Source organism: Coffea eugenioides, unplaced genomic scaffold, assembly GCF_003713205.1.
Source record: "Coffea eugenioides isolate CCC68of unplaced genomic scaffold, Ceug_1.0 ScVebR1_3499;HRSCAF=4721, whole genome shotgun sequence".
Taxonomy (NCBI): Eukaryota; Viridiplantae; Streptophyta; class Magnoliopsida; order Gentianales; family Rubiaceae; genus Coffea; species Coffea eugenioides.
The window spans coordinates 17,418-39,498 of record NW_020864082.1 but is presented as its reverse complement, the minus strand read 5'-3'; the positions used below and the strand labels follow the sequence as shown (position 1 = coordinate 39,498).

General features: G+C 33.0%; 1 protein-coding gene across 1 annotated transcript; it reads right to left on the bottom strand.

The window, feature by feature from the left end:
* Positions 1-8,472: 8,472 nt before the first annotated feature.
* LOC113758017 (protein CMSS1-like) lies at positions 8,473-14,391 on the bottom strand. Its single transcript, XM_027301048.1, has 6 exons — positions 13,937-14,391; positions 12,373-12,565; positions 12,159-12,231; positions 9,686-9,735; positions 9,236-9,349; positions 8,473-8,878 (listed from the first exon to the last, which is right to left on the bottom strand). The coding sequence occupies exons 1-6, from the start codon at positions 14,286-14,288 to the stop codon at positions 8,752-8,754; spliced, it is 909 nt and encodes a 302-aa protein (XP_027156849.1). The 5' UTR covers positions 14,289-14,391; the 3' UTR covers positions 8,473-8,751.
* Between the last annotated feature and the right edge of the window lie 7,690 nt (positions 14,392-22,081).

The window sequence follows — 22,081 nt, the reverse complement described above, 5'->3', positions numbered from 1 at the left end:
GCTGTCCCGGTTGAACAGGAACCAGAAGAATATGGACTTATTCTTCTTGCAGAATAATGCTTCAAAAAAAATAATCGAGCAGACTAGAAGAACATGAAAGGAGACAACTGGTAGGAATATATAGGAAAATCAGTAGTATTAAAGATTCTTTTTACTACTGAGATCAAATAATATTTTTTTGTTGTTGAGGACCGTTTTTGGTCCATAGGATGTCTGAACAAGGATTTCATTACTACATATACGTGCCTACGTGCTACATCTGATTGAAATAAAGGTCATTAGTAGCACAGGTTGCAGGAATTATTGCAGAAAATAATAAAAGCCAGCAGAGCTTATATAGACAGAGCACTGGGATTCCACAGACCAATGACTTGGTATAAATGACATGGCCCATAGAAGTATGCTGCTGCAATGCATGAGCTCTATAGCATGTTATCTATTATAACACAGAACTTGCAGCACCTAAAACTAGCTGTACAAGGGGGACTCATTTGTACTTTGTTGTATGCAGTATGAATCATTATACTGATAAAGATCACCATGCATACATCTAATTTACACACAGAAATGGTGTAATGAACATGTTTTTTCAATGATAGTATGGTGATACCCTACACTTCAGAATATTGTACCAACAAGCATTTTTTTTCAGTCACAAGAAATTTTGTTACATGCATCCACAAAGAGCCAGCCTTGATCATGATTTCCAAAGTTTTCATCTTAGTAGAAAACAGACAAGGAGATGGTAATATCATGAGTGCAAAAAGAAGAAAAAGCGGTCCCAAGTAAAATACCCAAACAGGCTTCCGGGTAAACTAGTCTCCACTAAGGGTTCTTTAATAGTAAATTATAGATAGAGCTGTTAAACAAATCGAACTGTTCGATGGTTCGGTTCGTTTCGACTCGTTCGTGTTCGTGCAAGGTTCGTTCGAAACCTTAAACGAATCGAGTTCGAACGAATTTTTTTGTTCGATTAATAATCGAGCGAACACGAGCATGTTCGTGAGTTTTAACGAACGTTCATGAACATTGACATAATTGCCATTTGACAAGTTTTAGGATTAATTTTATGGCTCGACTTTTATATGTGGAGGGCAAATTGCTTTGTTTTATTTATTGTTTTTATGTTAATGCTAGTTATATAGTTAATGAATAATATAATTTAGTCACTTAGTGCTTTAATTGTTTTTGAGGATGATTAATGATTTGTATGGCATATTTAAGGTTTAAAATAATTTGTATTCGAGCTTTTCGAGCATGTTCGCGAACGGCTCGTTTATGTTAAACGAGTCGAACGCGAACTCGAACTCAAACATGAACTTTGCTTAACGAGTCAAACACGAACACAGGTTTGAAATTCGAAAGTTAACGAATGAACACGAACGTTGTTCGAATTGCTTAACGAACAGAGCCCAAATATGAGATATTTGGTTCGATTCGCCTCGTTTACAGCTCTAATTATAGATGTAGATAGGCATTTGATTTTCCATTTTTAGATTGGTGTAGTGTTACAGATTGTTTTCGCACCATCTATCTTCAATAAGTGATTCATAATATATAGTCCAGAATGTAGTATAAATAAGTTATTTTAGTGACGTGCCTCTCTTTCCTATTCTGTATTCTTTTCCCCTCTTTTGCACATTCCACATGTTTCATGGCAAATGGCATCTAAACGTTTTAAGAAAAGTCATCTAGATGCCACTAACTGTGTAAAATTCTGTTGGAATTTGTTCTTTCTCGTTTGAACGTAATTATCTTGAAGCAACTAAAGTTTGCTTTTGGGGATACATGAATTGCCAAAAGGAGAGAATAAGCAATTGAAACCAGTAATTAAAGGACAACAAAAAAGAAGCTTTCCTGATTATGCTTATGTACAGAAATTCCATTTTAAATATGACAGCCTGGTAACAAATCATTATCATGATCATTATCATAATCATCACTACTATTATGGTGAGTCTTGGTCCTTTGGAGTATAAGCACAATATTGTCTTAGTTTTTGTACTTTCTATTATGCCCTCCTTCTTTTGTTATGTAATTTATTGTATTTCATTTATGGTGGCAATTATCAATATAAACCACATTCCATTATATTTGTATTATAATGGTAATTCATATGAAAAACTTCCTAACCAAAACTATTTAACTATCCATGGTCGCTCAATAATATTAATACTATTGAAATAGATTTATAATTACAAGTACTAAGAAAATACACATCAAAATAAAAGAATAACAACTAAAATGAAATTAAAAGAAAAGAAAAAAAATAAAAACTACAAACAAGAGTGAAAGAAAAGAATAAAGAGGATAAACTCATCACCTCTACTAATAAAATTTTAATTCCTCTTTAAAAATCAACAACAAACTAGGAATAATTATTGTGGAATATTTACATCCCATAATTAACAAACATAACACTAAAACGAATACAGAAAGTTCGTATTCAAAGAATTCATATATACTTAATTTTGTTTTGAACAATTTTGACTAACAAATTCAACTCATATAACATGTGAAATTGGCATAGTAAAGCATGTGAACAACATTAATACAAAAACTTCAGTTTTACTTGGCATGGAAACTCAAGTTGCTCAAAAAAATTTTTTTGAAAAACTAGTCCTACATTCGAGTTATAAATAATGAACTTATTATAATACTTATTATAATTATACTAATACAATTTTTTAAGAAAAAGTGCAAGAAGTAATACGAATTTATTGAAATTATGTCAAAATATTTTTGCCAAATCTCATTTTTTTTAATTGTTAAAATTAAATGATTTCATCAGAACTTCCTCCATTGATGTTAATTCAACCAAGACATATCTAAACTCTAACTAGTAAATGATTTCGTCAGGAGATTGAAGATAAGAGATAAATGCAGAACATACAAAGTGTAACCTAGAATTATAAAAATTAAACAACCCAATTTATTGATATTGTAATTTGTCAGTGTTGTGATGTAATAACCAAGGAGTAGTGCATGGTTATTAACCGAGGAGCAGTGTTTGTACTTTGTAGAATAGATAGAAACACAGTTAACGGAAAGCAACTTTTCGCACGAAAAAAAAAAAATCAACAGAAGGAAGATGAGCATGGTATTCTTGTGTTTCTATTGGAGGAAATTAATATGAATTTTACCCGGAAAGTTGCTACATTCTTCGGATTTTACTTGCGAATTTAGTATTTGCTGTTAAATTCTCGGGAAGGTTACTCATTAAATGCTCCGAGTCTCTTGTACATTTTTTTTTTTTTTGTAAAGGTATGTGGAACCTGTTTGTTCCAATCTTGTGCAAATCGTTGGTGAAGCTTCAATATCTTATATTCAAATAAAAATATTAACTTTGATGTATTAGCCTTTTGTTTAAGGAATTTAGAATTTGGATAAAGTTGTCTCAGATTGTGATTGTTGATTAAAAGAATCAAATTTCATTATATTTCTTTTCAATGCTATTTGAAATTTTATTTCTATTTGCCATACTTTATGAAGTATTTTCTTGATCATGAAATTAAAAAATTCTGCTCTACTTTTTCCCCTCCCCTTCAAGTAAACTATAGGTTCTTAGTAAGAACTCTTCAAGACAATGTTTGCATATTTTTTCTCCCATTATTTTTTGGTAATTGGATTACTATCTAGAGTATAGTAATTGAAATATATGACATGGTACAAGGATAGAAAAAAGTAATGCATTGTCTATGCACTATCAGTGTAGCAGATTTTGAAGCATCTCAACATACCCCAAATCTTCCCCTTCCTATCTTCTCGTTAACTTTGTAGTCTCTGTTCAATGCCTTGCTTATTAGTGTTTTTCTCTTTTATTTTTTTAACTGTGTATTGTCCCTTTTGTTTTTCTTTCTTTTTTTTCGTACTTAGGCTTCAATTTTAAAAAAGTTTGTAATAAAATTAATGCAACATCATAGATTCAAAGATTATCTTATAGACATTTAAATAAGTTTAATTTTTACCTTAAAACACAAATTAATTACACCTTTCTAACCCGTATATTGAGTTGTGTAATTGTTTTCTTCGGTTGTGTAATAATTTGGACTGGTTGAGAGACTTGGAAATCGGGTGTAATTATATAGCTGTCTTATATAACTTTATTGCTTATTGGTATAACACAACTGCCATATCAATATGTCTCAGGTTATATATAATTCTTTTTCAATTTTTGTCCTTCAGTCCCTTGACACTATATTAGTTAAAGTTACAGAACTCTTCTTGAGAGGGGGTGGTCCTGTTTGAGAGAGGGTGATGGGATTTCAAGAAAGACTTTCCCTGTCCCAACCTCAATTCCTCCTGCCCTAATAGGGCATCCACCATTAGATTACCCCCCGAGAGCTACAAGTGTATACTGACCAACTACTTTAGGCCACTAGGGAGAGTTTTAAAATTCTGTTTGAGTGTAGGTCAAGATATTGAATCTCTTGACATGCATTCTAATCCAAAATTTCTTGAAAATTTCACTAACATGTGCAAAAGGCACCCGTCTGGTCCGGTGGCGGTTCAATCCCTCCGGGTTTTCCATTGATTCTCTTGGGTCCACCCCTTCCTCTTAATGTAGAGTAGGAGTAGGTGCAAAATAGCATTTATCATGTTCGGGAAAAAAAAAAAAGAGAGCTACAAGTGTATATTGGATTTAGCCGAATATGAGTCTCGGATTGCCAATGTGCCGCATTAGTTCACAGAAAATAGGTACTAGTGTTAAGATTCCAGTCTTTAAGTTTATCTTCTCAAACAAGTACATTGATTATTTTTTTGTCCTATCCTTCTTGATATTTTTTGGCAACCTCGACAGTGATGTTCTTGTTACAAAGTTTATGAGGCATTGGGGTAGTCGTCCTAGTATTACAACAATATTTGCGATTATCTAATCTCTCCCTATCTTTTGTCTAAAGCTTTGTCCAAAAGCATATACCATAAATAAACTTTTAAATTTCCCAACGTTTTTTCAGGAACATGTTTGGCACTATCATGTGGAGCTAGCATCTGAAATCGTTTGCGACCCTCAAAACTCAGTCCACAACATGGTTCTACAAGATGCCAGAATCCCAGTTTGTATGACTTAGGTAAATATTTCATGTTTGTATGACTTCTAAAAGTCCATTGTTTTGAAAATTGTTACAGCCACAGCCTTTTGGCTATAAGCATAGGTGGAGACACTAAATCGTGTGCAGGATTATCAATGTTTAGGGTTAGGGATTTACAGTGAATGATGCGTGTGTTGACAGCAAATACTAGCTCTGATTACTTGGATTTGGCCCTTACCAAACTACTAATGGTTTTGAACATTGTCAAGGAACTCGATAGTTTGTCATGGGTGTGATTGTGTTATGAATTTGAATGGATTGGAAATGTGTGGACGTGTTGTTATATGCTATGAATTCTTGAAATTGAGGGTTTTTGGGCAAGCTAGCAAAATTTTCCAAACTTGTCCAAAATTTTCAAATCGCATGTAGCTGAACCAAAACCAACCCTTAGTGTTGTTAACTAGACGATACTAATCATATGACCGTCCCTGCCCCCGTATCCCTAATCATAGTATGCTCGTGAATTTCATCATGTCAATCACTATCTATCATTTCACTTATACTAGTCAACTTACAATGTTGCAGTGTAACTTCACAGTACTTAACTGTCCAGCCTAGCTATATAACTTTAGAAAAGGGATAATTGCATAAACCTCCTCTGGCGTTTCTGACATTAGCACTCACCTCTCATATGATTTAAGAAATAGCACTGACCTCCCTTAGGGGTGGGACTATTGCTGACAAAAAATTGTGAAAATTTACCTTTGTACACTAATTATTTGGAGAAACCTAATGAACTAATTTTGCAAAAAAAACCTTGTTTCTTGTCAACAAATTAATGACTTGGTAAAGATATTAAACATGCAGCAGAGCCTTTAGGCAGAGCACTGAAATCAATGACTTGGTAAAGATATAGTCTATGGAAGTATGGTGCTGCAATCTCTGAGCTCAATAGCATGTTATCTATATATAACAAAGAACTTGCACCACCTAAAATTAGGCGCATAAGGAGGACTTATTTGTAGTATGTACTATGAATTACTACACTCATAAAACTTGCCATACATCTATTTCTTGTAAAAAAAAATAGCTATTTGATTTTCCATATAGTTGTGAATTAGAGATGCAAACAGCTATTTGATTTTCCGTATATGGATTGTTGTTTTATTAGGATGGCAGCCCTTTCCTTAGGGATTGCCTTGACATCATCTATCTTCAATAAATAGTTCATCACATTTAGTCAAGAAGGTAATATAGCTATAAGTTCTTTTATCAATGTACCTCCTTTCTTTATTTATTCTTTCCCCTTTTTTGCACAATCCACATTTCTGAAGGCATATAGCATCTAAACTGATTAAGAACAGTCATATAGCAACCACTAGGTGTGTAAAATTCTGTTGGAAATTGCACTTTTCTCTTTAGAACATATTTAAGATACTAAAATTTGCGTTTATTGATGCTTGAATTGCCAAAAGGAGAGAACAAGAAATTGAAACCCCTAATAAAGAACAAGAGAAAGAAGCTTTTGTGGCTATGCTTATGTACGAAAGATCCCTTTAAGGATGGAAGACTAGGAATAAATCCCCACTAAACAGAGGGTTCTGAGGCGAAAGATAACTGACGAAGACCAATTTTTTTAAGCAGTAGACCACAAAATTGTCATACAAATATCCTACTCTAAATTAGGCATCTGCAACAATGGATGCTTTTTTTTTTTAGCTATAATTCAGTTTTTTTATTCTTTTCCACGAGGACGACTTTTCAACGAGTTGGAATCTGTTCTTAACTTCGCCAAAGATTGAGAAGTTGTGAAGGTCACTTAAGATCTTTTAACTTGCCTGTTGAAGCTATTTTCTTAATTGGTATGTAGCTTCTTTAAAGTACAAAGTCATTAAACACCTAAAAATTTAGGGTAAATTATATATAACCCTCCTATGATTTTATCTATTGTCACATAATCCCGTGGTATTTCAAAATATCCATTTCATTCTCCTATGGTTTTATATAAAGTAGGAATTTGACAGAAAATAACCTATGTAATAGTGTATTATTTGAAATATTATTTGGAATAATTACTGTAGCACTTTTTGTGATGTGATGTATGTGAGATAAAAAGGTGGTTGGGAATATAAAAAGGTGTGTTGGAAAATGTATCTATGATGCAAGCGAAATATTATTTGGCCAAATTGGGGTATCCAAACACACTCGTTGTTAATTGAAATATTAATAGTACCTTTACTTAAATGTTCAATTAATCGATGACTTAACTACCTTATATAATAATATAAGGGGATTGCGTAGATAAATGTAAAATCATGGGGTAAAGTGGATATTTAAATAAACCATAAGGGGATTATATGGAGATTGAGATTTTATCATACGCGATTTTTGAGCATGGTTTTAGAGCATGTTTGATATAAACATTGTAATTGATTGTGTAGTCTGTCCATTTTCCACTTTGCACAAAATCATAGGGGGTTATGTGACTAATTTAAAACTTTAGGGAGATCATTTGACATTATGTAAAATTACAGGGGGTTATAAGTAATTTACCCAAAAGATTACTGATCTTTACTTGGATTGGATTAATCCTATTTGTATATTGGATTTGGGGAATGAATAAAACAAAGTGGGATTTCTCTCATACTTTTAATCACTCCAGAATTATTGATTAATACTCAAAAATGTTCAATATTTAGACAATTAAAATGGTTGTCACTTCCAGAAAATTAATTATCTATCCATTTATAGTGGTAATTTAGGATACAAGACTATACTACTAACTACTCCCGACCAGGAAATGGTTAAGATTGATTGTAGAATGGAAACCATATTCCCAGTAATCGGTAAGGATCCTCACCAAGATTTTAATAGTTAAGATTGATTGTAGAATGGAAACCATATTCCATCTCCACGTACAATCTACAATGTATAAACCTATACAAATAAGTTTTACATCTGTTGAATAAGCATGTACATCAATGAGGGTGTTCCTTGTGTTACAGTACATCTGCAAGTTTGAATCATCATTCCACCCATGATGCATCCTACCTTCATTCTAAACCTAAATAATCAACATTGTCAATTGTCCAAAACAATAAAAAAGGGAAGGTGACACAAGTAAAAAATAAAAATAATCATTTGAGCTGAAGCCTTCGAGTGATTAACTGATTTTGGCCATGCAGCAAATTGCATTTTCTTCAATCTTACAAGTTATAACCCTTAACACCATAAACCACATGTTCTGGAATTTCTGAAGGTTTTTTGAGGCTTTGAAATTTACCTGCATGGTAAAGCAGTCCAAAGCAGGTATTGAGATGGTTTGCTTTTCAAATCATTTATTCAATCTCTATCATTAACATCTTTGATACTTAACCTGATTTTAGAGATTTCAAATATAGCTCCCCAGTGCGCACAATCTCTATTATCATTAGAAAGCTTTACATAAAATTTTGAAGCTCCATTCTAATCCAGATTAAAAGCTACCAGAACTACATGGCTTTAGATTAGTATACATATAGGTTGTGCACAATTTGCAACTTCAGGTTACATACAATCCAAAATTTATGTGTTATTGCTTCCTGCAACTATTACTTCGTCGCTACCACAATAAGGTTTTTGATATTATCCTCGGTAACCCCCTAAAATTAAAAAAAAAAAAAAAAAAAGGTGTCTGCACTGGTACAAGTAACACAGAATATGGCATGAATAAGCCACTTCAGTTATCTTTAGCTTCCGTTGGAGCTCTTCGAATAGCTGGTATTTGACCATACAGACAGATTCGGAGATCACCTTCAAGCAGTCGTGGATGAATATAGCTCTTGTACAAGTCCCAGAACTCTTCTCTGTCAAATGATATTTGCCATGCAGGTATAAAATTAACCATCTTTCGAGTGAAAAGAAAATGTGCACGCATTACGTAATCAAGGAAAAAGGGATGAAAATTTTGAGTTGCATGAAAAGCAGTATGACACAAATTTCCCCATTTGACCCTGTCTGACTGCAAAATAGGTGGTGTGTGCAATGCTTAGACAATATTCAAAGTAAAGGGTGAAGCCATGGAAAAGGAAATCAAAGAAAGAGAGAGACAACTATGAGGACAACCATGGCATTCCAGATATTGAAATTCTGCAGGCCCTATATCAATATCACTTGGTTCACAAGCATAATCATAATGGGAATATCAGCTAAACGGATCAAACCTGACTTGAGGAAGTGTGAATAAGGAATAGCCCTTGACATCTGTGTGCATGTCAAGAACAATAACTGCCAATCTTGACAAGCCCAATGCTTCCATGTCAATCAACTTCTTTATCCTACAACAAATGCAAAATGGATAGCAAATCAAGATAGACAGCTGGTGAACCAAAGAGTAAGGGTAGAAAAATGACATTTCCTAAGACAGTTCTCTCTCTTCTCTCCCTCTCTCTCTAACTACAATAAACCCTTCCAGTAAATGGATAACTCGTCTAACTATAAGATTTCTGACTCCTGGAAGACTCATCAGACAGAGGAGACAATAAATTGGCAACCCAAATTAAGTCAAACAAAAGCAATATCTAGTTCCAAAACCATATGCCAAATACAAACAACCAATAAGCAGCGTGAGAAAGACCCACATCCAACTTATGCAAGAAAGAAGCTTCACCTACCTATTTGGTGTTCCACAAGCAACATTGACGCGATTCTTTAGAAAAGAAACCTGTCACCACACATGTAAAGAAAATATGTCAAACTTCAAGACCAAAAGAAAGGAGAAGACTTGGTCACATACACCAGAAACATTACATATGCTGCAGACAGCCAATATTGTTTTGTAACTACAGGAATTCCTTAACTTTTTGAGATTTTCATAGAACCTAAGACAGGATTAAAGTCAACACTGTAAGGAAGAAAAGAGAATGACTTCAAAAGGAAAATATGCTTTACACTCTTTCAGGTCATACAATAAGAAAAATGCAGAACAAGCTTCTCACACTGTAATCTTATACTTTCCTATGGTTTTTTACCAACAGATGAATTTCTTGACAGTCAATACCTAACCTAGTAAAAATTGAAATAAGTACATGATTGGGCGAAAAAAAAAAGACAGCCTTATTATCAGAAAAATTTATTTATGTTTGGGAAAAGAAAATTCCATGTTGTCTACATAGCAAAGATATTTGTTGACACAAGTACACGCATGATTGGCAAAAAACAAAAAGAAAGGCTGGTTTTAGAAGAAAAGTTATTTATGAGTAGGAATAACATACCAATTATTTTGTCTATAGAAAAAACACATCCATTGACTCACTGTAGTGATGTACAAACTAGCAGCCAGACCAAATGGCATAAGGAACACAATTCAGCAAAGCTGCATATCGCTTAGGAAATTAACTTCAGTTTCCAAAAAAAATAAATATGAACAGATTGCCATTTGTTCTTGTCAAGTTTAACAGACAGATGTAATTTTCAGAACTGCCTGCTTCGCCGGTTTTTTGCCTCCATTTCTCTGTTTGGATTGTAAATTATTTGAGATATTTTTACTGTAGCACTTTTTGTGATGTGATGTATGTGAGATAAAAAGGTAATTGGAAAGATAAAAAGGTGTGTTGGAAATTGTAATGATGATGTAAGCAAATAAATTTTGGCAAATAATCCTCAATCCAAACAAACCCAAGTTACATAAATGCACTAATCATCTGGATTACTATTAAAAAATATCAAAAAAAGCCCATGTAACCAAAGCAAGTAAAGTTTTATGAATCAGCCATTCAATGAATAAGAAGCTCATCAAAGCTAAGCATTAGTTAGAAAACAAAAACACTTGCATCAATTCCTCTCGAACTGCTAAAAGTTCACCAAAAGAGGCAAATCAACACAGCATTTAAATTGGTTAAATGTGGGGATGCCTGAAAGGCTTTTAGATAAGTTAGGTTCAAAGAGATGGGATGCCAAATGAGAACGTTTTGAAAAAACAGGATTAGTAAAAAAGCTTTGACTACCATGTAGTTACATCTCTCATTACTACAATGGATGTGAAACAAGATGCTCGCCGGGAGAAAGAGTAACAAGAACAACCAAGTATATAAGTGGGGAATAAACCGTGCAAACAGGTAAAACAAAGTTAATGATTAGTGACAGAGAGGAAAAAATAAAAAACAAAAACAAAATGTTAATGCGCTTCCTGTAGAAGAACAGCTAATGATCAAGACCATACAAGGGGGTTGTCAGGCATATGAAGGACCATCTTCGTAAAGCCATGACAGAAAATCAAGACCTACTTAATTTGAGAAGAAGAATATCAATCTATGATTTCTATATCTTATGTTTGGAATTTGTTTTAAATGTTGCTACTTGCTTTTTTTCTTCTCAGATGCTTCTTTCTATTACCAAAATAAAATGCATAGCTTTACCTAAGTTTAGCCCGATCCTCATCCTTAAGTGGTTGCATCGCGCTCAAAGTTAAAATGAGGACCAAGTTTTCCTTGTAATTTTTTAAGGTATTGTCAAAAACCTGGTTGAAGTTAAATTATGTGAACAGCCAAAATGCAGAAGTTAAAAAGTATTGGATTTTGAACAACTTATTCCTTTATGCTATTTCAAGTGATTTTTCAACTGATAATTCCAGGTTCATGCTAAGCAGAAAATTAGGCTTACTAGTTTGTCATTGAAGACCGATAAACTGTCAGACAAGGGAGTTACTTGTGGCCAGCAGCAGGCTCATAAATGTGCATGCTTTACTGATGCTGGTGAGGACTAAGCCTAGAATTGCATCTCAGATCTCATCTAAAGTCCTGAGCTATTATTTGAAACTTGAAAGGTTCTAATCTGTTGCAAGAGTCGACAGACAATAAAAGATGGCTCCAAACCTGAAACCAATTTGAACAGTAGATGTGAATAATTTTCTCCATCCCCTAATCTAGACACGTCTTTATCTGTCAATTATCTCTATCAACACTAACTTTAATCTTTTTCAACTTATAATACTTAGAAGCCAAGCATACAGAAATTAAAGATGATAATCACAATCATAGTACCAATACAAGGGCATCACTCGATCTCTACTTATTCCTTAACTTTTGTACAGTTTCTAAGGAAATCAAGACCTAGTAAAACTGCTCTAAGAGAGGCAAACTAATGTACCTGCTCCTCTATCTTCATATGCTTTGAGAACAACTTCACAGCATGGCATTCATTAGTCAGAGGCCGCAATTCCCTGTGAAGTCAGAACAAAACCACATTATTCTGATAATTGCTAGGCCTTGCTTAGAAAAATGAAGCTACTGATTCTTTTATTACAGAATGTGGAATCTCAGAAATTCTACAGCAATATGTTTTAAGGTTTCTAGGCATTAACCTGAGAAGTTCTAATGATCTTAGGGCTGATAAAGAAATTACAAGAAGTGCAGGATTTCCAGGATCAACATTCCCTTCTCCAAGCTGTTTCTCACAAAGAACTTCTTTGAATGAGGATCCAAATGCTGTTTTCATGTGTTCTCCCAAATTATTTTGTGCTGCAACCTGACTTAACTCAACCATGCATGTATCTGCTGCCAAAACAAACAACAGAACTACTGTGAGAATACATTCAATCGAGAGAAGAATCATAATAAAGATGCAAAACAAAAAATTTAAAAGAACAATATCATAAGAGGAAAGAGTGAACCAAACAAAAACCCCAAACAAAAAAGAGAGAAAACTAGGGAGAACGGTGCGTTTAGCTCATGATGGTAAAATTTAACGCTAATGTCAAAGGCATTTGTACTGGCTTTTGTGGGATTGAGTTCTATACAGTTGTCAGAGCAATTCCAAGGTGCAGTTGGTGGTCCAGATGTGTTCAATTTAAATTCGAATGAATTGGATTGATTGTAGAACATAACTTATAATGAGTGACAAAATTTGTTGTGTTTTTAAGTGTTACTGTAAGAGGAAAGAGTGAACCAAACAAAAACCCCAAACAAAAAAGAGAGAAAACTAGGGAGAACGGTGCGTTTAGCTCATGATGGTAAAATTTAACGCTAATGTCAAAGGCATTTGTACTGGCTTTTGTGGGATTGAGTTCTATACAGTTGTCAGAGCAATTCCAAGGTGCAGTTGGTGGTCCAGATGTGTTCAATTTAAATTCGAATGAATTGGATTGATTGTAGAACATAACTTATAATGAGTGACAAAATTTGTTGTGTTTTTAAGTGTTACTGTCTTAGCGTATAAGTTTGTTATGTCAGTGCCAACATCTATTGTGCGTGTATCGTGCAACTGAAATTGACAATTGCAGAAGCAGCCTTTAAAGTAAAAACCGAACAAATGCCTTTAATCTGAAATAGCATGTCTTGCATGCAACACACGATGACTATTGTCCAAGACAACCGAGGCAAATATAGGACTGACCAAGACAGAGCAAATTTGAAATGAAAAAAAACACAAGGTCCGGAAATTTAATAATATTAATTACACCTCAACATTCCTATAGTATCAATCATTCCAACTTCCTCAAATCCAAGGTAAATTCAAACAAATAAAGAAAAAATGAAACCGACAACAAATGCGACTTTCAACGAGTGATAAAATTTGTTGTGTTTTTGTCCGTTAATGTGTTAGTATCTACATCTGTTGTGTTTGTGCATACACTTCATGGTGCAATTAAAACTGACATCTGCAAAAGCCCTGGATCAGTTTTGTAATACAAGAATTGCCCCTTGGATGGTGTGCAAAAGATAACCATGTCAAATTATTACACTCACAAAACTGCCAAAAAAATTGCCAATTTGACACAAGAAAAAAGAAATAATGAGAAAAGCAAAACTTTGAAATGCACTTTTTCAATTACCATGTTCATGATTCCCTTGTAAATTCCAAAAACAAAAATGAAAAGATTAAATTAAAGAATTAGATTAAATAAGCAAGACGGGGCCAGGCAAGACCTTTGAAAGATTCGAGTTCGAGAGTGGAAAGTTGAATCCCATTGGCTGATTGATACTGGTGGAGGAAATAACTCAGCTGCTGCGACGGCGTGGGCTGCTGGACTTGTACGGCGTCGTTTTCCCTTTTCACTCCTTTCTTCTCGTTCTCCTTCCTCTCCTCCTTATACTCCTTGCTCTGATTCTTCTTCTTCTTCTCGCCCTTCCTGATTCTCTTGAACTTGGTGCTTTTGCTATTGCTGTTACTATTACCAGTATCGGATTTCCTGGGCCCCAAAGGCTTTTGATTTTTATGCTTTTTGGTGGGTGTTTTTGAAAGCTGCTGCTTCTGATTTTTCTGCTTCCTACTCCCCATTTTGAAATTAGTCACCGTTGAATTTCTACTTCCGGCTGCTGCAGCAGCAGCGGCGGCGGCGGTAGTGCTGGTGGTGGTCGTTGTGAAGGCGAAATTTGGTTTAGGTTTATTTGCTCTGTTTAGTGGAGAGTAACGGACTCTACCAGGGTCTAAATTAGGATTAATTGCATTAAACGCCCGTAGGATTTAGTATATTTCTTCATCTAGTCCCTACAGTTGTTTTTGTATTACAACCATGCCCTACAAGTTGCAAGATTGCAATTTGTTGAGAGAAAGGCAAATATGTGAGGCCTACAGAAGAAGGTTTAATCTTCTTTTGAAATTCATTTTCTAAGCACTATAGTATATTTAGAAGTTCTCATATTTATATCTATCATTACGTTTAGTCATATTTCCGTGTTTTTCAAATCGTTCTTTGTAAATGGACTCGTTAAAAAATATGTGACGTGTGATTGTTTCAATACAATTATTGTGCTTTTTTTTATATAAATTTGAACGAAAAAGAAATTCTAAATTGTATGGTTTCTTGAACAGTTATATGTTGTTTAAGGAATTTTTTTTGCTTTGATTATTATTTTTTAAAAAGAAAATTTTGTGCTTTATCACAAAAGAAGGTGTGTAGCGGAACAGTTGCCTCTCTTCAACTTGCATCCTAATATTCTAGTAGCCACAGCTTGTTCCCTTTTTGAAGTCGCGGCAAATTAGACAAGAAGAAAGGATGGGTTGATCAAAAAATAAAGCGGGCGACCAAAAAAAAAAGAAACAAATAAAAAAGAAAAAGAAAGGATGGGTTGATCAAAGCAATCTATTTCTCTCTCTCTCTTTTTTTTTTTTGGTTGCTGTGATAGTGCAATTTGCTGACACAAACAAAAAGTAAGAGACTATTTGAAATATTATTTTGTGATGTAATATGACGTGATATATGTGAGATAAAAAAGTTTTTGATAATTATAATTGTGACCCAAACAAAATTTTGATCCTACTGTTCCCACAATCAACTTTAATGAGCTACTAGCTAAAGTCAAATAGAAAGCTAAAATACAAGAAAAATGTAAATAAATAACAAATTGCAAAAACTAGATTTTCAAATATTAGTTTTTCAAATCAAAAGGCTGTGATTTGGTCATCATTGAGGCTGAGGCTACAAATTAGGGATCCTAAATTCATATACAAGTAATCTACTAAAATTAAAATCCAATAAAGACAATTAATTTTGCCATCTTCGGTAAGGTCATTGGTAATTAAAACCAAGGGATGCGATTAGGACTGTCAATGGGCTGGGCTAACCCGAGCTCGACTCGTTCGGCCCGATAAGCCCGATCATTTAGTGAGCCGGTTTGAATTTGAGCCTAAAAAATAGACATATATTTTGATATTATGTATAATTATATATCCAAATATATTATTACTAAATGCTAAATATATATATAAATTACAAAGTACAAAATACATCTAAAGACTCTTCCACGAGTTTTTTTGAGAATCAATATTAGTAATGCATAACTAAATCTCTAACTTTTCTTATTGGTTGAGTAAATTTTTGTATTGGCATAATATTGGTTGATTTCTTTTTGGTCTACAAACACAAATCATCAAGTATATTTGGATTTAAATCACAAGATTATAAAAAAAGTTTCAACTTTTAAAGATGTCTTGGCTTATGATCGCATGTTTTATTACTATTTTTCATGCATTTTGAACGAATTAAATATAGATATTGTTGAAAATTTTTTTGTTTATATACTTTTTAAGAACTATTATTTGTTCATGTTTAGTTTTAATATTATTTGTTCATATTTAGTTTTAATATTATAGTCTTGTAAATGTTAAATTAGTTTTACAACTTAATAGTTTTAGTAATTATATTAAGAAAATTAAGGAGTAATAAGTGAGTTTGGACTAAACTCGATTAAGGTTCACAACTCGAATATTATGTGAGTTGAATATGAGTTTCACATTTATGAACCCGAACCTCATAACCCGAATCCCGAAAATGTTTCAAATTAAGTGAGTTGAACTTGAGCTTATTAAAACCCGACTTATTAGACTCGATTGACAGGTCTGGATGCGGTTAAGCAACGCAAACTCATCAGCCAAAAAGTTATTACCTTTATCCCTCTCTGCCCGCCTGTTCTCTTTTTGCTTTGTCTCTACTCTCAATTTTCTCGCCACCCTTATTCGTCCGTAGGAGGAGGGAAATCTTGGTCTCTTTCTCTTCCTATATTGTTTTTATTTTACATTTAATAAAGTCTCTCTTAGGATATTTTAGTGAGAATTTTTCTCTCCCAGTGTTTATTAATAAGAATTTTCTTCTATCCTAGGCTATTCTAGAGGGAGTTTTATTTAATTTTTTGTTATTTTTCTTAGATCTAAGAGTTTTTTCAGATTCATATGTTAGATTTGAAATTTCTTGGATTTTCCCATAAGATCTTAACATCAATTTTGAACTTGAACTAGTTGGATAATAGATTTGAGAGAATAGGCATGCACAGATATTTATGGTGCAGCTCGTGCAATTGGTCAGATTTAATGGTTTGTATTTCACAATATAATTATTTTTAGATTAGATATATGTGTGACATGTGCGATGTATTTTCTATCATTGATGCAGTTATCTTTGTAAGTAAAACGTGCTAAACGATTTCCACCATTTTTATTAATAACATTGGCTTCTGTTTTATCCAAAAAAAAATACTCATCAGCCAGGACGTCAGTTCCATTTCCTTTTTCTTCATGATTAGTTTCAGGTTTTCAATAGTTTAAGCTCTCTGTTCAAGCTTAAATATTTTTAGTATAGGTTCAATTCCTGTTTTAATAGATGGTCGATTAAGGAGTGAAACAAAGATTTGTAGTTCATTCTTTTCAAGAATACAGCTTCAAGACAGGTATTTCTAATCAATGAATTTTTTTTCATTATTTCGTTGTCTTTAAATTTTAATTCTACTTTTAAGTATCTCATATATTTGCTTTACGTTTCCTAAGTGTGATTGATCGATAAGGTGATTTAAGTCCTTTAAGTGTGATTGATTGTAAGGTGATTTAAGTCCTTTTAATTAAGGCATTGCACCCCACAACCTTTTGATCAGTTAAAAGCATTTGTTGATTTTTTTTTTTTTGTTCTTCTTAATCAGCAACATCTACACTACTCTTTTTTCATCAATTAAAAGGTTTTGGTTCCCCCCTTCAATCGACAACATCTACACTAAAGTGATTTAAGTCCTTTTAATTAAGGCATTGCACACCACAAACATTTTGATCAATTAAAAGCTTTTGTTATTTCTTTTTTTTTTCTTAATAAGCAACATCTGTATTACTCCTTTTTTATCATTTAAAAGGCTTTCTTTCCCCTCAATCGACAACATCTACACTAGTTCTACTCTAATATGTATATTTAGGAAAGGGTCTAACTAAGCTAGCCAAGAGAAAACTAGTAAAAAAGGGAATCCATCTCTAGATTAAAGGAATGGCTACTATACGCCCTCTGAATTTTACTGCAAGTGCCATTGTGCGCCTTTTGGTAAAACCCGAAAGGCGTGTAATAGTGCACCCCTTTAGGTTAGAAATGGATTCCTTTCCCACTTGTTCCCCCATAGTCAGTCGTGTATTTTGTATTTTGTCCAATGACCGAGACACCTAAGGCGAATTAGTTATTTTAATGTTCTTGTTTATTATATTTATTTTGCATGAAGCAAAAGGAAAAAAAAAACAAATATGATTTAGTGTCTTTATGTCATTTATTTTAGGGTAATGTTTTGGACTAATGCAAATTTCATTCTTTTTGAAAGTAATGGGATTGTGACATTTTTCACATGAAAATGCTGCTTAATAGTTGAATAGCTAATCTCATACCTATACTGGCTAAATTTGCATGTAAACTTCAATTGTCGAAGCAGAACAGTTTCCCTCTCCTCCGTGCAGCAGTCTACAAAAAGATACGTGTGAGAAATCAGTTTCCTTTATGTTCTTTTTCTCATTTTTATCCCTATTATACACCTCTAAGTCTAAAACCAAAACAATGTCTCATGTATTAACACTATTCCAACCCCAGAAACGATTTAATTTATGGGCTCATTTTACCAGTAAAGCATCATAAAGGGTGTTTATCCTTTTTAAGACAACACAGCAGCATTCTTATACCTCCTCCATTTACCTTCAAAAAAAGACATTTCTGCCAAAACTCATAAATTTCTTCTAGATACAAGTTGCGATACTTAAGCGCATTTTTCTATTGTTGCTAAGATGGTTTCTAGTGTTACTGAAGTTAATTCGGTTCCAAGGAAATCGAATAAAATAGCTCATGAATTAGCATATTTGCTAAACCGGGAACTTTAATCGATTCTCTTTGGACTTGGACGATTTTCAGTAAGCTTAGTAATAATAGTTCTACCCTTATTTATATAAAATAAAAATGGATTTCCTAATTTGTATCCCTTTGCACAATCAAAACTTAATTAAAATCTCCTCCTCAGACGATTAAACAATAGAAGTGTAACATTTTTTTTGTTCTAATATTGATTTAGAGATTATCTCGTGCCAGAAGGGAATTGAATGGACGGATTCATTAGTTTTTGATCTGGAGATTAGTTTCTTCATGTCGTATAGTATTTTCTTCTTCTTCTTTTTTTTTTTTTTTTTGTCTTTTTGACAAAACAGTAGCAGCCCCTATCTATGAAACCCATCATCCAAATTTGTGCCATGATGGTGTACCAAAATTCTCTCAAGCACTGCTTTTCCAAGGTCAACTCAACTTTGACATTCTAAGCCTCAACACTAAGCTTCTAGAAGTTGACTCACTAAAATCTTGAAACTCACTTTTTAGAATCATCACCTTTTTCTGCATATTGGAGAATATCCAGATACATGATCTTGAGCCGACCTATCACTTATCTTCTTTCAGTTCGTTTTTGTTTTGTCATTTGTGATGAGTGTGCAAAAAAAGTTATGTATTGCCTTTTGCTCAAATATTAAGTGGAGGAGATATAAAAGCCATTGAGTGGATATATAATGCATTGAGTCATGGACTCCACTTGAACTTTTAAACCTTGCAAAGGTGCACTTTAGGGAGTCTAAATTCAAAGGCATGCTTAGCATTCTACTCCCTTTTTTTTTTTTTTTTTTGAAGGGGAGACTTGAAGCATTATAAGGAGGAAGGGAGAGTCCAACTAAGAATCTCATAAACACCGATTAGTGTTCCACTAATTAAGTTTATAAATGCGATTTCTCCCATTTTATTTTATGTGTCTAAATTAAAAGTTATTGACATCAGTGGTTAACTTAAGTAACAACACTAATCTATTCTTGTCCCTTGAGTTGGTTAAGATGGTAGAGTTGGTGTCATGTATTTCTACCAACCCAAATTCGAACCTCTCTTGGAACATCTGCCGATCATACATTGCTTTCCTAGTGTGTCTTATCCCTCCATGTGGTTGGTGGATTATTGTACGGGACAGGGTTTACTCAATGCGTACTCTCGGGAAGCGGTTGCAGTTCCCTTGTCAAAAAAAAATAATCTATTCTTGGATACCTATGAACAAATACGCTTCTGGTGCGTTTGGAATGAAATTTATTTGGATAAATTTGTTTAAAAATAATACTATATCATTTTTGTTTTTGTGATGTATTTTATGTGAGATTAAAATTGATTGATATAATAAAGGTACGATTGAAAACATATTTGTTAAGTAATACAAAAAAATTCTTCTAACTTGGTGAATCCTTACATAGAGATATTTTACTTCAATTTTTTTCTCATGTTTTTTTTCATCTCATGTTGTGTCTACTATTGCTTGTATAACTATTTCCTCTATCCTAATTATACTTTGAACACATATTTGTTTAAACAATTATTTCTTTTGTACTTCTGTAAGTAGGTAGTAATTGATAATGTAGCTTCATAGGTGGAGAATTTTTACTTAGAGATATTCTACTTTATTTTTCTCATATTTTACCCACCAATGTCTCAAGAATGATTACCTTTACCCTATATTATACTTCAAACCAAATTTGGGAATAGTTCTAGAATAATTAATGACCAGGGTAGCATAACAAGTAGTCTACTCGTTACTTCATGCAAACAGACCTTTTGACTAAGCTACTACATTGTAGCATTAATTTGTCACATAGTAGCAAAATAATGTTCAATATCATATATCAAAAAAATAATTTCAACACTTTAAACCAACTATTAAAGAAGAATATTCTTACAAAACAAAAAAAAAGAAGGAAGTTAACAATGAAACTTAAAATGAATCTATAATGCATAATTTATTACTTAAGTAGAGAGAACTATGAACTAGCACATTCTTTAAATTAATGTTTTATTTTTTAAAACATAAAAACTATTGTAAAAGTTCTAAATTTGAGTTTTTGTTAAAAGTGCTTTTAACACCAAAAGTTCAACTCTTAATTTTATGGGATGGCGTTTTTCCAAAGGTACTTTTGGCACTGAAAAATACTTTTTTTTTTAATCAAAAGCACTACAATTCTAAATAGGGCCTAAGAAGGGTTTAAAAGCTATTTTGGATTTTTTCAATGTTCTTAGGAAAAAATCGAGTTCCTTTGCAACAATTTCGTGGTTCTATTAGGCATGTTTATTGGGACACAAATTCAGCTACCAATTCTTTAGCTACTTTACCCCCACAAGGATGGCATATTTTCACCTCTATTTCTCAGTTTCTAGATCGGACAAATGCTCTTCTTTCTCTAGATAGTATTAGCTTACCTTTTGTTAGAGAAATCACTATAAAGGAGCAGTACTCCTTTTTTAAAGTTTTTGGCTCTTGTATTGGATTTCTAGTTTATTCCCTTTCCTTGAATTTATTTTTTTGATTATTAATAAAATTTCATGGTTTGTATCCCTCTCATGTGTGTGGGGGTTTGCTAAAAAAGAAAAAAAAAAAGGTTAGTCAAGAAGAAGATAAGAAGAAAGAAACCTGGAGAAGAGGGGCTAGATGAGATAAATCAGAGAGAGAAATGGGATTGTCATTGGAGGATGGAAGCAAGAAGAGTGAAAAAAAAAAAAAAACTCTTTGAGGGAATCGTAATACTCCCTTCGTCCCACTTTGATAGTCCTGTTTCTTTTTTCACACAGTTGAAGAAAAAGTAGTTAACTTTGTTGGAATAGTAAATTTAGATTGCTATTTTCCTAAAATATCCTCACATTAAGTAGAGTACAACTTTATGGAAACTTGAATTGATGGTAAAAAAAGAGTCAATTCTCATTAAATATGGTAGGTTTATAGTAACAACAACCAACATTGAATAAGGGTATTTTAGAAAAATTAAAATACAACTACATTCTTCAATTGGAAAGTGAACTACAATTTGAGACAGATGAAAAAGAAAAACAGGACTATTAAAGTGGGATGGAGGGAGTATTATTTTTTACAAGAAAATTATCATATCCTATTTACCAAGTTCATTTTCTACAAAGATCTTTTCTCACAAGTCTATGAAACATGTAGACAAAAATAATGTTTTACTTCTTCTCACAAGTTATTTAACAAAGAATAAATGTCTAATGCCTCAAACATTTACTAAAGTTTCAAAATCATTTGGCTAATGCCGTACCTTTACATGAAAAAGTTGTTTCATAATCTTTTTATATTAAAGTCATTAGATTTATTAGCACAATATCAACATTCATTACTATAATTGGCTCAAATTTTACCTTTGGTTGTTTTAACACAACAAATAAACTAGCTTTATTACCGAAATGTCTTGCTAGCATTTGAAACCCTTTCCTATGTCCCTTTTATAAGACTTGAGATCCCTCTATGGACCATATAAATATA

What these genes read in the sequence shown, in the direction of transcription:
- LOC113758017 (XM_027301048.1), bottom strand. Translation starts at nt 14,288, where the DNA reads ATGGGGAGTAGGAAGCAGAAAAATCAGAAGCAGCAGCTTTCAAAAACA. An exon ending in CGAACTCGAATCTTTCAAAG is followed by an intron (nt 12,566 to 13,936) that starts GTCTTGCCTGGC and finishes TTGTTTTGGCAG; the next exon opens with CAGATACATGCATGGTTGAG. An exon ending in TTCACACTTCCTCAAGTCAG is followed by an intron (nt 8,879 to 9,235) that starts GTTTGATCCGTT and finishes ATCATTTGACAG; the next exon opens with AGAAGAGTTCTGGGACTTGT.